At 34.9% G+C, this 16,608-nt stretch overlaps 1 protein-coding gene across 2 annotated transcripts; it reads left to right on the forward strand.

Moving 5' to 3' along the window:
* The first annotated feature begins 6,182 nt into the window (after window positions 1-6,182).
* Window positions 6,183-14,507, forward strand: LOC107190477 (cytochrome P450 6a2-like). 2 transcript variants are annotated; one of them, XM_015579286.1, is made up of 6 exons: window positions 6,183-6,227; window positions 8,932-9,317; window positions 11,048-11,570; window positions 12,442-12,663; window positions 12,997-13,248; window positions 14,338-14,507. In XM_015579286.1, exons 2-6 carry the CDS (start codon window positions 8,982-8,984, stop codon window positions 14,499-14,501), a joined length of 1,497 nt encoding a protein of 498 aa, XP_015434772.1. In that variant the 5' UTR covers window positions 6,183-6,227; window positions 8,932-8,981; the 3' UTR covers window positions 14,502-14,507. The 2 variants fall into 2 exon arrangements, with proteins under 2 accessions (XP_015434772.1, XP_015434773.1); XM_015579287.1 differs by lacking the exon at window positions 6,183-6,227 and adding an exon at window positions 8,783-8,815.
* The last annotated feature ends 2,101 nt before the right edge of the window (window positions 14,508-16,608 follow it).

Genomic DNA, 16,608 nt, shown 5'->3' on the forward strand with positions numbered 1-16,608 from the left:
CGAAGCTTCGAACGATAAACAATGAACGCATGCACTCGTTTAAAAACATCGTTCGGCACCCCGCGACGGAGGACAAGCTCGTCCACACAGTCACCCCCTAAATGTAAAGTCAATCAGGTACGAATGACACCAGCCGCTTACGGTCGACCGAAGAAGACGGCTTGCTACCTGAGACGGAGCGCGCCGCTGTTTATTCCTGAAATATTGAATATGGACTTACTGTATGTTTTATGTGCATTGCACATTTTATTACCACTTCGATCTTACTCCAAGTGTTTGAGGTTCTTGTTTCCTAATAATAATCATTAATTATTGTAAGTTTTATTAATTATTGTAGGTTTTATTAAGTATTGTAGATTTTATTATTTATTTAATTATTATACATACATGCGCCATCCCATACACCGTTCACCCGCGCGTACATACTAATCCAATCAATCGACATCGTCGGCACCACTCTTACCGACTCGCGCCAAACCACACCACACATTTCAATAACGGTTTACATCAGTCTGTGTGTACAGATCACTTAAGCCTTACGCACTTGACAGAATTATATTATACAATATTCTGAATCTTTAGAGCAATGACAACTATATACTTCATCTGTTAGATATAACATTAAGATCTTTCAATATATTTGTTACAGATTTACCATAGTTTATTCTAAATTATTAGAGTAATGGTTGCAATAACTTTGAAATATCTATTTAATAATCAATAGAAACTTTAAAATTTTTTATATATCATCTTTTGGTAGAAGGAGAAAATGAGATATTTGTAACTCTTCATATTTATCAACATATTCTGGTTAATAGTAGTAATGCGTTAAAATCGTCGGATAACAAAAATGCCGATATGTATCGTCGATGAAAGTATACATACTTCACAGTTAATGAATACTATAAGACAAGACAATCAGTCACGTGATTAAATCTATAAGATGTATGCACTATGATTGACTTATTTTGATGTGCACATGTTGTACAAAAATAACTGTTATCTATTAGATAATTAGCTTCTCTACGATTTTACCCCATTTATGGAAAAACGGCCCATAAACCAATTTTTTAAAACTTGAGTGACTTTTTGTAGCTAGTCACGTAGGGGACATATAAGGGTAAAATTTTGTTCCTTTATAAAAAAAGACTATAAAGCTGTTTAATGCCGAAATAACCATTAATTCAAGAAATATTTTAATTTCAAAATTGCTTGCGATACTATGCGCAACATCTAACATTTTATTTTGAATAACGACTTTTAGAAGGTAAACATCGTACATAGTAGCATTACCACTTTACAGACTTTTTAAAATGCACAACCAGTGTAGTAAAAAGGTTAATAAAGCGTAATTAGGTTTTTTTATTAGTTGGAACCTGATACAGCTCTTATGAGACTCGGTTGAAGTAGAAAATACTAAGTGTTGTTTTCAGATAATGAATCATTCAAGTCATTTTAAAAAAAAACGGACCTTGACTTCGCATCATACTTAAATGAATCGTTACCAAATGATATTTTAATTAATTTCATAGCAACTGATAGAGAATTATAAGCTTCCGACACATTTGAATGCAATGTGAATACATTATCTTAATAAGAATCATCATTATTCAGCAATATTGTGCGGGATGTTTACCAGATAACGATTGAAGAAGGTATATTGAATTTAAAAATTGCATTGTCATTTTATTATACAAAAGATTAGATTACTCATCGATACACATAAGAGATATGCTGATTTATTTCCGACAGTTTCTTTTTGCTTTAACATTGCAACAAAATAAAAAAAATATGAGTATCTATAAGATAAAATACGAATAATATGTAATGAAATTTCAACCGTCAATACTTACTACTTACAATTATACCGAAGTATTATAACAGTAAAATCTGAACATTCAGATTTTGTATATAATAATTTATACAATTATTTTAATTTATATATCCATTCTTCAATTCTTATTCGAATACGATTAACAAGTTTACACTTCATAATACCATCATTTCAAACTTTGATCACTTGTAATTAATCGTTGCATTACGAATTGCATGTATTTATATCGTATTAAATTGACTAGAAGTCAGTATAGTAAAAAATTTCATAAAGTCGGATATTTCATTTCTGCTTTATTTAGATACTAGTGTTACGTGCGAGGCACGCGCGTGTACATGTGTTATGAATTAATGTGAATTTTTTTGGTAACGTGATGTGTCTGTTTAGTTACAGAGCGGAACACGCGTGCGACTCGCTAATGTAAATTTTGTTAGAATTTACCCGCAACAAGCAACAAATAAATATCCTTTTAATTGTGACCGATAAAATCTAGAACACAATCAATTAAAGTTTTTATTTTTGTTTTTGGGTTCGTCGATACTTTAGTCCCATACGGGCCCTTTCACCAGATCGCCTTGTTGGGAATTTAGGGAGGCTAAATACTAGGTAATATAAAAGAAAGTAAATGGTTTGAATTTAGAAACAGAGTATTATATATTGAATCATAATAGGAATTTACATATAATAACTTTAGTAAAATGATATAATGATGGTATAAATTTTAAAATGTATACAACTCAATAGCTCATGATATAAAACGATTGAATGAACATAAAAAGAAATATACGAATATAATGAGAAGAAAGAAATTTAACAGGGGTTATTGCCAGGAGAATACTAAGTTTCAATTTTAAATTTCAAAGACAAACAAATACGTGTATACAAATTATAAAATAAAAATAATTTACGATGAATTGATCTGAAAGAGTAAAGAAAACGACTCACCTAAATTTTAACGGTGCTGGACTATTGTCAAACAAAATGTCCTTTTCGTAATTCCTAGAATTTTCTCCCTTCTTAGAATATTGTATTTGCATGTTACCGAAAGTGAACCTGATGAGGAAGAACACACACACACACTGATTAATTGAATTTAAGTACGAAATTTATATCGAATTTAGTAGAGTCACGAAATAAAGAAGTTAGAACTGTTAAAACTAATAACTGTTAACACTATGTAATAAAACTAAAGAAAGGTGCATGTGACCTTAAACGCTCAATAAAAAAAACTAAAGAAAAGCAAAGAGAAAAATATTTAAACAATGAAATGTGTTGGCAGCAGTGATCTGCCTGGCACTAATTTCGTACTGGTTGGTAGTATTGTTAAAAAAAAAGGTTCGGGTTCTTGCATAGAATCAAGTAAGGATAAACGCAGTAATAGTAAAAGCTGAAAACTTAAGATATTAAACTTAGTTTGTAATTTAAGTGTATAAGTGTTTAAGACAGAATATACGTTTGTTGTTAAATATAGTTATACTAGAGCTATCGAGAGGAATCCAATGATGTGCAACATTCTTCAGTCTTTGAAGGTCAACGAAGGTCATTTAAGGCAAAAAAGTGAAATGAACTTACATTTACAGAAGGTGTTCAAAGTGATTACCATTGGTATTAATGCAATGCTGCAATCTCCTAATCACGGATTGAGTACTATTTCTTATCACTTCGGCACTTATCGAATCACATGCTCTAACAATTCTCTCTCGCATATCTTCAGGCGCAGTTGAAACTTCTTTATAAACAATGTTTTTCAAGAATCCCCACAAGAAAAAATCCAAAGGCGTCAAGTGTGGCGAACTACCCGGCCACTGTACAGCCCCTCCGCGCCTAATCCAATGATTCGGAAATCTTCTTTGCAACTCAATTCTAGCCACCAGCGAAGGCAAAGATATTTTCTTCATTTGATTTTCATTCAGGCCCAAATTAGTTCAAAGAATAGTATTGTAACACTTTGTTGACTAATGCATCAGGGTTAAACTATACAAGTCTTTATTTGTATAAACATCTGCAGTGTTATGTAGATGCAGATAAGTAAACCAATACCACTGTCCAACAAATTTAAACTGTTCTTTCTGATCTGCAATATCCATTGGGGGATTCTTATAGAGTGTCTCGCCCAGATCACGAATACAGAAGCAGAATTTCTCCATCTCTCTTAGTTTTTGAAAAACATGAGCTTCTGTAAAAACACCCGATTTTGTCAAAAAATTACGTATTACGTGAAAACTAAAAACGCTAGAAAGTTCAATTTACTCTTGGAAGTTAAATGAGAATTTCCTGAATATAGCAGTGTATATAGTTATAAAATTATGTAATTTGTAATGGTTGTAATTTGCCGTGAAAGTTGTAAAGACCTTCCCAGGACATTTAAAGATCTTAACGAAGACCTAACGGGGACATTCTTAATGTACCTTAATGAACCTTTTCGGGGCATTCTCCGAATGTACACAACGTCCAGAACGTACGTCCTCCGAACATAGAAGAAATCAAACATTTATACATACTGCTGCAAGGGTATGCCCATTGGATGGTCCTATCAGTGCCGATTACGCGTAGCTACGGCACTGAAGAATCGAGGTAAGCGGGCAATGACCGCGTGACGGTAAAAACACAGTGCAAACGTTGCCGACAGGTATTTTCCTGACCTGTTTGAATTGAAAACCAGTCTAACAATTTTTCTGCATGGTTTCTTCTTCAGAAATGTCCACAGAATCCGATACTGTGCAACAAATTCGTGCTAGATAAAGAATTTTTCGTAAAAATGCAAGAATAGAGCGTAGAAAGTAAGGTCATCGGCTCCTTTATAACTATTACGGCAATTTACAACCATTACATAATACACAATTTTATAACTATATACATTGTTATATTAAGGAAACGCTCATTTAACTTCCAAGAGTACGTTGAACTTTCTAGCATTTTTAGTTTTCACATAATATGTAATTTTTTGTCAAAACCGAGTGTTTTTACAAAAGCTTATGTTTTTCCAAAACTGAGGGAGATGGACAAGTTCTGCTTCCGGATTCGTGATCTGGACGAGAAACTCTATAAGGGTCGATCCACACTATCCATCTGCTCTCGCTTCGTTCACACTCCGCTCTCTGTTCAATCACATCCCTGAATATCCACACTATCGGTCGTTCACGATCACATCCCTCAGTTTATTATCCACCTTTCTACTATCCAGTTCATAATCATTTTATCCCAGTGTACCCACTTTGTACAGTGACAATATTTTCAGATGAAGAATTGGCTATAATTGCTGTCGCATTGGACAGAGAAGATAAAAAAAGTGAAAAGTGTCAATGAAAAGAAAACAATAGGTCAATGTGGATTCATACCAGTTGGATGATAAGAAAAACTGTAGGCGTATATTTCACATTATATTCCCATTTAGTGGCTGAGTTCGGTTACATCTGAAATGATATTATCCAAAATTAAAAAAAGAATTTCGAAAAGAAATACCAGATTTCGCGGAGCTATTTCTCCGAGAGAAAAATGAGTTGTATGCTTAGGGTAAATAATACATTTTTAAATATTACAATACTTAAATGAATGCCAAACTCATCACAGAATGCAAAATTAACATAGACATCCATAATTGGTATACATACAACATATCTGTGTACTAGGACAATCCATCGAGCGGTCAATCGTATTTTCCCGCGTTATAAAAATTGTTCACTGTAGTATTTGTTGTTGTAATATCGTTTTGTAGCATACCCCACTATATATAAAAGAAGTCCTGACTGACTCATCAACACACAGTCCAAAGTAACAATGGAATTATACAAAGAAAATATTTCGAAATTTCAACACTTTTCATTGGCCGTATTCACTTCACCGATACTTGGTCATTCGAAAAATCGTAGATCGACTGGTAGAATTGAGAAACGCGTTCACAATCGGTTCAGTTCCGGACAAGTTCGACCTTGTTCCAACAAAATATTGTTCACAAGGATCGTTGCTAGAATGCGATCGAAGCGAGATTGGAGCATTACCCATAATGTGAATACGCCCAATCTAAACCATGAAATAATATTTGATCGAACCGAGAGCGGAGTGTGAACGAAATGAGAGCGGATCGATAGTGTGGATCGATCTTAAGGGTCTCCTAATGGATATTGCAGATCAAAAATCGTGTTTAACAGTGTAATCTTTTATCTCTTTAGTCGTAGTATAGGTTCGTTGGCGTAATCTCTACATGAAATGAGAAATACCAAGAGATGACGATAATCTCGTAATAACGGTCGGACGTAGTTACCTTATTCGACGTGGGATCTCTACGTGCGGTTAGAACGCAATCCGAGTGCAGCAGAGCGCAGTGAAAGAACTGAAGCGTTGGAGTTCCCTGTTCCATTAGTGCAGACAGTAATATCAACGACATATAATATTTGTACGTACTATATAACATTTTTACTAGACTCTAAATATTTCCTTTGGTAATTATTGGGAACATGGTCCTCAGCATCGATTCCAATGACCATGACATACGTTGCTAAGGCCATCATTCTGAACTACCTTTCCCTATACATATAATAGACCGTCTCTCTTAGTCTCCGAGATATCCGCGAAAAAATACTTCTACGAGTGCATTGAATTTCGTCTATACGTGCACGTTCATGGCAATGTGTGCATCACATGGGGCACTTACCTACTGTTCCTATAAACACATCATAACAGCCGGCAAACAACGGGTGAACTTAAAAATCACACTTAACCGATTTCAATGATTTTGCATACTCAGATCAGTATAATGTTTTGAACAGTATATTTTTTTGTTTTTTAACTATCTCTAACCTACTTAAATCAGTTTAATGCTTTGGACAATATTTTTTGTCTGTTTAACTAGCTCTAACCTACTCAAATCAGTATAATGTTTTGAACAGTATTTCAGTTTTTCGCGAATATCTCGATAGACACAATGCAGTATTACTGATTTGAGTAGGTTACAGGTAGTTAAAATAAAAAAAGAACACCGTTCAAATCGGTGTAATGCTTTGAACAATATTTTTCTGCTTTTTAACTATCTCTAACCCACTCAAATCAACCATAAATCACTCTCCGGTTAATTAAAAAATCCGCTAATTTATCGTAGTTGCTAGAAATATTTAAAAATTTATACATCTTCATTTTAACTTAATTTAATAAATATACAAATATATATATTTAAAGCACTATGTAGTTAAATATATAGATTTACCAAGTAGTAGACAAGAATAAATCGACTTACCCGTTCTACAACTATCTGTTGTTTTCTCAGCCGCTGCGACGTAAATATTTATAAATAGAAATGATTAGCGGCAGTCGCATGCTGACTCACACGCTGTGATGAACGTGTATGAATAGACAAAATTTAATGTAGTGAAGCAGTAATTTTTTGCGAATTATCTCGGAAACTAAGGGAGACAAAAGTTGTTCAGAATGTTGGCCTGGAAAACATGTTTCAAGGTCTTTTAAATCGGTGCTGCGAACCACGTTCTCAATAATGACCTCTTCTTTAATTAAATCCAATATAATTTAAACGAATAATAAAGCATTATTCGTTTAAACTGTATTTTCAGTTTATTTTTGTATACATATTACTTTATTTTTTAACTTCATGATATTTAGTATTCCTCATTTGAATTTCAATATTAAAAAACAGCGAAATAGGCACAGTCGAAATATTTTTATGTATCTTTGTCAGTAGAAATTAATAATCCACAAATAAAAATTGGATACATAAGACTGTTCAAAATCATCTGAATACTGGTTTCGGTTTTAATATGACGTTTTTAAAAGAACATTACGGAAGTTGAAGTGTTACAATAACAGTTTATTAATTTGTTCAATGCAAGTGAGTTGTTAAAGCAACTCGTGCAGATTGTAGAGGCTAATGAGGTAGTAAAGTTGCTCGTTATCGTAATAGTTTCGTTATTCAAACAATTATTCCAGAAAGTTTTTTATCTTATTTGTTAAATGTATTGCTCTGTTATTTCAGTTAATCTTATTGTTAAAGCGCGTCCCGAGATTCCCGTTGGGTGAACTGTGTGGGTTATGCCTGTTTGAACTCTTGTACGATTAGTGCCAATTCTTGTTGATTATAGTTAAAAATAGTATGTATTTTACCCCTTAAAGGGGTATTCCAGTATGGACGCCCGTTTTCCATGTGACATTTGGAATTTTTTTACAGAGAAACTATAATACTCTTTGCAGTCAATCTTTCACTGTACATTTATACATATTTTCAGAAACAATGATGTCCGTGATTCCGGTCGTTCTGCCTATCTGAGATAAAAAAGCCGAGAAGTTCCTTAATTAGGATAACTTTGGTTACAGCACGTACGAGAATCAATTCAAAATCTTTCTTTGTTCTATTTTTTTCAAGCCCTCAAAGTTAAAGAAACATGAACAAATCAATAGTTAGATTACAAAGTGCTGCTATTTTTTTAATTATCGACTTTTTCCCTTCGTCTCGGTACCTGCTATAGTCAAACTGAACCTAATTAAGAATCTTCATGGTTTCATGCTTTCATGCTTTCCAATTTTTTTTTTCTAAAATTGTTTATGTTGAACATTTTAATCTTTATCAAGTGTCTTATAGTGGATGCTCAAAATAGTGTCTCTTGTTTCAAATTATTGTATTCGTTTTAAACAATGTTCAACGTAAACAATTTTAGCTCCTGTTGCTCTTATTACACCTTATACATATATCAGCAATTCTATCACGGAAGTCGTAGACGGACAGCATTGAAGTAAAACTACGTGACATGTTGATAATTATTATCAGATATACACCGTTGTCTTCGCGAATTACTCGGTAACATTATGATCTGTTCTTCGAAAGAAGATGTCTGGGAGGTAGGCCCGACTTTTCGCGGTGTTGGTGGGGGATCTTCCTACGGCTGTAGTGGACGCATTACATGCGTGCAGCATTCCTTCTCCTCATCGCTCACCAGTCGCTTTCTCCTCTTAGGTGCCTCGCCCTGTATATTAGTACCTGTACGTACATATATGTATATGTAGAAGTATTGATATAGGTACAACATATAGGTACATAGATACACAGTGATCCTGACAGACCGGTTGTTATCTTACATAAAGTAAATATCTTTCAGGTAACCGTGGGTCAATGTTGTCTACCATCAGTTAATTAATAACGAAAACAATGGCGAGTTACTTTGAAATCCTATGCGGCGTAGTGGTTCTACTCCTCGCCTTGTATTATTATTGCTACTCCAGTTATGATTTTTGGAAGAAGCGCGGCGTGCCTGGACCAAAACCACTACCGTTTTTTGGTAACACCAAGGACATAATGCTTATAAGGATGTCAATGGCACACTTCGTACAGGACATTTATGAGACATACAGGCATGAACCAATGGTTGGATTATTCATGAGTAGAAAGCCTGTTCTGTTTTTGAAAGACCTAGATCTTATAAAAGACATCCTTATCCGGGATTTCTCCAAATTTGCCGATCGAGGATTTAACGTTCACGAAAAGGTATTTATGCGAATAGACACATGAATATTAAATATTTTTATAGGATGTCGTGCTAAAATTTTATACTATAAATTTTTAGATTTGTCTCTTCTTTCTGTCTGTCATGTGAGATTTATATCAGTATATTTAAAACAGCGATTCACGAATTAGTTTGCGATAAACCGTTGCATTTATTTAACAATATTACTTGGACTGTGAAATGTATTGTAAAGTTAAGGAATATTTATCAGTGAGGTGTGACAGAAGTAAAGATAATGAGGATGTGTGAAGAGAAACTGCATAATATTTTCTATATTTAATTGTTGTTTAAAAAATATGTGACAAAACGTGTGAGTCACTGTCACTTATAATTACCAGCATTAAATATACAAAAATATGTAACTATTATAGTCGTATAAACCAGTTCAAAGTATTGTTCGTTAGTTTCGTTGAAAATAAGAAAGTTTAATCCGTCCAAGAATAAACATCATATGTACTATCATTTCTGCTTTTTAACAATATCACACAGTCAGATGCTTGATAACAGCATTTACTTAATGCTGATAACTAGCATTGTTCGAACCACACATGCAAAACCTTCTGTTAGGGAGGTAAACGCTCTAGCGAAGTTACAGGGTGCTTATGACTCAAACAAGGAAAACACCCCAGACATTTTAATGAGGTTAACCACAGTGATAGAGCTAGGAATTCTGAAGCCAATGATACTTGTTTCAGCTACAAATGGCCATTAATTTAGGAGATATTTAACGTTAAACTTGTAGCGTACATAGAGGACGTTTCCGAACTGGTAATACAACCCAAAAGGATGTGATTTCACACGAAAATAAACCGAAAATGTACAGAAGAATGTTTTCGTACAACCCTTCGTTTTTGAGGTAATCCAATTTGAAAATTTGCTGGATGCGGGGCGTTCCTACAGCTTTTTTTTTTAAACGAGGGGAAAACCTTGAAAAGGTGCACCGCCTCCGCTGGGGGCGGAGACGGCCAATGTGGGGTTTCACCCACTAAAAACCCCCCGGCAACGGGAACGCTCGACATGACCGCGGCCAGCCCCGCCCATTGCCCTCCCCTATAGGTGTTTAAGGGAAGGGCTCTTCTCTGGAAGGGGGTGATTGCCCCCCCCCCCGGGACGGCTGCGATGCCGTCCCACCAAATCCTACCAGAGCGCCGAGGGGTCACCTCTCGTCGCTGTCCTCTCGTGGGCCGACCGCGAAAGGAGGTGGTACCACCCCCTCCGCTTGGTTGCCCCACGGGCGACTCGAGGGTAATCGCGGCTGTGACCATATGAATCGCGCCACCTGCGGGGCAGCGTTCCTACAGCTACTTTAACGTGAGTCTACTGTAGATGGATTTAGAAAATTGATTTTCTTGAAAAGGAAGCATCATACGGGGAAATTTAGTTCTATATTTTTTTACCTATTCTTACATGTAAAGGTACATCCTTTCTGGACCGCCAATTCAAAAAAACCTTCTATATAGGCTACAATATTAACATTAAACATCTCAGAAACTACTGGCCATATGCAGTCGAAACAAATGCTATTGGCTTCAGAAATTCAAACTCTATCAATGTGCTAAGCATCATAAAGTATGTCACTGTTACACCTGGGGACCTCTCCTTATGAGTTTGCATCCATTTCTGGTCACTAATAACAAAAACGTAACGTTAATTTATAGTTTTCATGATCACACGTTGTTTTCAGTAACAATTTTTTCTACAATTTCCACAGACGGAACCGTTATCGCCAAATCTCTTCAATTTGGAGTCAGAACGATGGCGACCGCTACGACCAAAACTCTCGCCGATATTCACTTCAGGAAAACTGAAGGATATGTTCCCCCTTATGTTGGAATGTTCGGCCCACTTGGAGAATTATTTAGATAAAGTTGCAAAGGGAGTGCCAGTGGAAATTCGAGATCTAACCGCGAAATTCACGACCGACGTGATCGGTACCTGTGCATTCGGGATTGAGATGAACGCGATCGCGGAAGAGGATAGTGAATTTCGTCGAATGGGTAAAAAGATTTTTGCTGCCGACACAGAAAACGTTTTACGGTTAAAAGTTAAACAGTACAGTCCAAAATTTTACGATTTACTCGGATACATACTGCCTGACAGAAGAATAGCTCCCTTCTTCACAAAGGTCGTCACAGATACCATAAAATACAGGAAACAGCACGACCTCTCCAGGCCCGATTTTATCAACATGCTTATGGAGCTTCAAAAGCATCCAGAAAAGATAGACAACATTGGTAAGTAATTTTGGCAATGTTCGAATGTCGTTGATAAGGTACGGGTCATTCCAAGCCAAATCGATCACTTTTTGCACTGGCTATCAGGAATTTTGTTCAAAATGAAATATATTGCAATCCAAGTGAAATTAGGGGGGGTTTAAGTCATCATTTTTCTGTTCCCGAATTTCTTTAAAAAATACAGGCCACCAAACTTTACGATTTTTGTCTATTTTCGTGACACAAAGACAATATTAAAAATCAATTTTTCATATAACAAAATAATTATTATAGCAGCACAATCCTTTTAGATTAAAGTAATCGAAGAACGAACTCGATACGATAAATGGTTTCCCAGATATAAATTCTTCAGTACCTACTTCGCTGTTTCAGGAAAATAGGCAAATATCGTAAATTTCGGTGGCCTGTATATTTTAAACAAATTCGAGAACAGAAAAATGATGACTTAAACCCTCATCCCCCTAATTTCACGTGGACTACAATATATTTCATTTTGAACAAAATCCCTGATAGGGAATGCAAAAAGTAATCGATTTAGCGCGAAATGACCCATACATATGCTCACTCACCAGGGATAAATTTGAAATGACCCTTCCGACTGTGACCTACGTATAATGTACAACAACATAATTATTTTAGAATTATTCATCTCATCTTGATATTAAATGAAGTTAATTTTGCAACAAGTTATTCTTAAGTTAAGAATAATGAAAGAATTTAAATGATTCAGTATTTCATGTATTTATTCTACATTTAAAATAATTTCTACCTAAACCCGATTTTTAATAGCAGAACTAAAAATTGGGTAATTTTTTAACAGCAAAATAAGTAAAAGTGAAATTGGTAATTAATACATAATTATAATTTTCAGAGTTAACAAATTCTTTTTTAACCGCCCAAGCTTTCGTCTTTTTCGCGGCCGGCTTCGAAACATCTTCGTCGGCCATGAGCAATGCTCTTTATGAGTTAGCTCAAAATCACGAAATACAAAATAAGCTGCGTGCAGAAATTAAAGAATATTACGATAAATCCGACGGTGAATTGAAGTACGAAGACATAAAAGACATGGAATACTTGGATAAAGTATTCAAGGGTAAATATAATCGGATTTTCTGCAATTAAGTACATAACATACTACATAGCTGTTAAGTCCGGCGTTGCCCAGTCACGGTTCGTTTTTTTTTTATAATTTTGATTGCATAGATACCTAACAATATTTTGTATTAACTTTCTATATGTTAATACTTCTGGATACACTATATCTGATATGTCAAAGCTGTGATTTAGCGTTTGGATTTTGTGTATTAAGGGTACCCTCCGCTCGCAATTTGTGTAAAAATCGACTTTTTTTTATTGTGTTGTTATCTTACGTTGGACAAAGTTTAGTAACCTTGTTACATTAATGAAATTTTTCTTGCTTTTGTAGAGACATTAAGAAAATATCCAGCTGGACCGATCATAATGAGGAAAGCAACGTCCGATTACACTTTCGAGTCTGTGAAAGTTACGATACCAAAATTAATGGTTGTATGGATTCCGCTATTCGCGCTCCATTGGGACGCTAACATTTATCCAAACCCTGATAAATTCGATCCGGAAAGATTTAGCGAAGAGGCTGTAGCGGCTCGACACCCTATGGCTTACTTGCCTTTCGGTGATGGACCAAGGAATTGCATTGGTACGTTCGTGTAAATTATTTGATTCTACGTGACATTAGCCGATATTTGAAAAGTTATTGGTCAACTGCTATTAGTAAACTTAATATGACCAACAATGTGCGTTGTGCTAGTTAGATGCTATAAATAAGGATACTGTGGCCCTATCATTTCTTTGCATATTTAATTCTTTTTTCAACTGTATACTTATTGTAGTTTAGTAAATAGTACAGTATCGATGAAGAAACTGCAAATTCTGTTTCTGCTTAAATTAAAAATGAGCCATAGCAATGTTAACTGAATTGAATTTGTGTAATCTAGCCATATTTACTATACAGATTCATTTCCGCAAAGGATTAGCTCTTTCCTGTCTGATTTCTTTTTAAGAAATATAATATTCGTTAATCAAGAAGCAAGTAAAATGCACCATTTCAAAAACTGATATACTCTAAACATACAATTTATTATAAGAACAAAATGTGTCCGTTAACACTTTGTTACCAGCAAGCTATTGATTATAAGGGTGCAAATTTAGATGAAATCAGAATTATTATGTCAAAGGCACAGAATTTTGATATGTTAAATCATTCTATAAATGTTTGCCAGCAAGAATGGTTTTTTTACTTCTCTAATACTTGAAAATAACTTTAAATCAACCGATTTACGATTATTTTTTCGCAAAATTAGTAATTATTAATACCAATATGGTAATTATTTTTATTCTCAACTGTGATTTGTTTGTTCAATACTATTGCTTAATATGCCAATTTATTTTCAAATTTCTATTTTGAAAATATGGAATTTATATAATGTACCTATTAATAATATGGACATAAATTCAGGAGTAGGTAAAGCACAAAAAAAGTTTATGGAAACCTTTTTGCCAGATCACAAATATTCTTGTACTTCACTCTTCATCTTAAAACTGAGCTATAGCAATGACCAATGACTCCAATCATCAGTTAAACTTTTTCAGGCATGTTAGAAACATAATAAGAGACATCGAAATTTCTATTAAAATTAAGATTCCTATTTGTAACAATTCTTTTGCAACCATAATGAATAAAATTTGCTTTTAAAAATTCGTTATTAAATTGTAATGTATTTTTCAGGTGCCCGTTTCGCAGTTACACAAACAAAACTTGGCCTAATCAAAATACTCCGAAATCACAAAGTGGACGTATGCGAAAAGACAGAAATTCCATACGAATTTGATCCTGGTGCATTCCTCTTGGCACCAAAAAACGGAATATACTTGAAAATTTCGAAAATTTGAAATTAACACGGATACATTAATTTTATGAAAACAAGTGTTCAAATTAAATATTTGAAACGTAGCGCTCATAGATTTGACTCATTTCCATTTAGAAATTATGCAATGTATTATATAATATTGTAGATATTATCGCATGAATATCGTACTAAAATGGTAGAGTAAGCATTAAAAATTATAAATACAAATTTTAATTGTTAAGTGCAAGTGCAGTATTACAACGTAGGTTACATTGGAGAGATTAATGACTACATTTTTAAAGCAAGCTGCACATGTGTAATAATTCTCGTTACTAGGTATTTAAAAACAAATGGAAATATAATTAAATAATAAATTATTCGAAGTTGTTTTGTAACTCTTCAGTCATGTTCATTGTTGTTTATTTAAATGTCGTGGAGGACCAAATGTTACTCATTTATACATTTATTGATGTACACATTCAAAAATTTACTAATTTCATAATTTGATAGCTCAATGGTTTATTGGTTTGATGATTTGATAAATTTTCAGCAAATCTTCCACCATGGGTTATTCGAGGTTGAAACGTGTTTCCTCTCCCTGTTTAAAAATAGTGTTATTACTATTGTGTTATGCAGCAACATGTGAAACGAAGACGCCGCCTGTTTAACGCACCGGCGGACGTATTACAGTAAATTCTCGATAACTACTCAGACAGATCTCTACGTTAATTACTGCTACTTCATCCCATCGCCGGATTAGGGGGGCGGGTCACTATAACCCCGGGCTCCATTTCCAAGGGGGATCCCGATCTAAGCCTTCCATTTGTGTAAAAAAATAATTAAAAAAAATTTTGTTTACTGTTTCCCTTTTGATATTGTTACGAGCCAGGGCTAAGCGGCTGCGAAAGCCGAGGAAATGGCGAGTATGGTTTTTTTTAGAGTTTGTTATGTGGACGAACCTGTGCCTATTTTATCTCAGGGAGCCATTAGGACAGTTTAAACGTCGTGGACGAACCTATGCCTATTTCATCACAGGCAGCCACTAGGAGATTGGTAGTCGTGGAGGAACCTGTGCCTATTTCATCACAGGAAGCCACTAGGACTGTTAGTATGGGCCTCGTAACTTTTAAGAATTCGGTACACATCGAGCGGTAAAAGTGTGCCTTTGTGGGTTCGCTTCTAGCTGAGAACTTAGATGTTATTCTACAGTTGAAGTGAACAACACTGAATTATAAATATGCAGGGTGGTCCACATAACTCTTAACACCTCAATATCTCGAAAACCAAGACATCGATTTTAAATTTCTTGGTTTTAAATTGCATGAATCTGAAGGGCCTTTCTAACTACATAAATGTGAAGTGACCCCCCCTTCCCCTTTAAGGGGGGGCGGGGGTTCCTTTATAATTTTAAATGGAACTCCCTATAAAACGTTACATATTTAGATTCTACAGGAAAAAACAAGTAAATTTTGTCTGAAACATTTTTTTGTCAGATATTTCCATGATGAGATATAACAGTTTGAAGTTTCGACTTGTAAGTACTTACTTGAAGCGCTCGGAAATTGCGTCATTGAATTATACGCGCTCGAGTCCTTTGCTTACTCGTGAAGAAATAAAATGTTTTTTAAATTAAATGTTCAAAATGTCCACCACGGGCTTGTAAACATTTATTTAGTCGAAACTTCAAAGTTGTTCTAACATTTGTTAACATTTCGGGAATCACTGAAGCACAAGCGTCACGTATTCTTTGTTTCATATTCTTTTTTGTCGTCGGCGGTTCAATCATAACTTTGTCCTTTACATATCCCCATAAGAAAAAATCTAATGGTGTTAGATCGGACTTATTTTCACCAAGAGAATCTCCTACATTTATTCATAACATTTTGAAGAAAGTACACTGAAAGGAGTAAAAGTTTAAATTTTTATTCATGGGTGATTCCTTCCGTGTGTTACATTGTATCCCGAGGGCCCGAGGGTCTATTGCCGGCGGCCAGATAAAATCTCTACGCGCCGAGGCTACGAGTTTCGAGTTTCGAGTGCCAGAGCCTCGGGTCTCCCCTGAGAACATAAATCTGCTATCCGAGCTCTTTCGAGTAGCTCGAACAATGGCGGTCGGCGGAACTAATTCTAAAACTTTAAAAAAAAAAAAT

The sequence above is a fragment of the Dufourea novaeangliae genome, unplaced genomic scaffold (assembly GCF_001272555.1).
Source record: "Dufourea novaeangliae isolate 0120121106 unplaced genomic scaffold, ASM127255v1 scaffold193, whole genome shotgun sequence".
In the NCBI taxonomy this organism is placed as follows: domain Eukaryota; kingdom Metazoa; phylum Arthropoda; class Insecta; order Hymenoptera; family Halictidae; genus Dufourea; species Dufourea novaeangliae.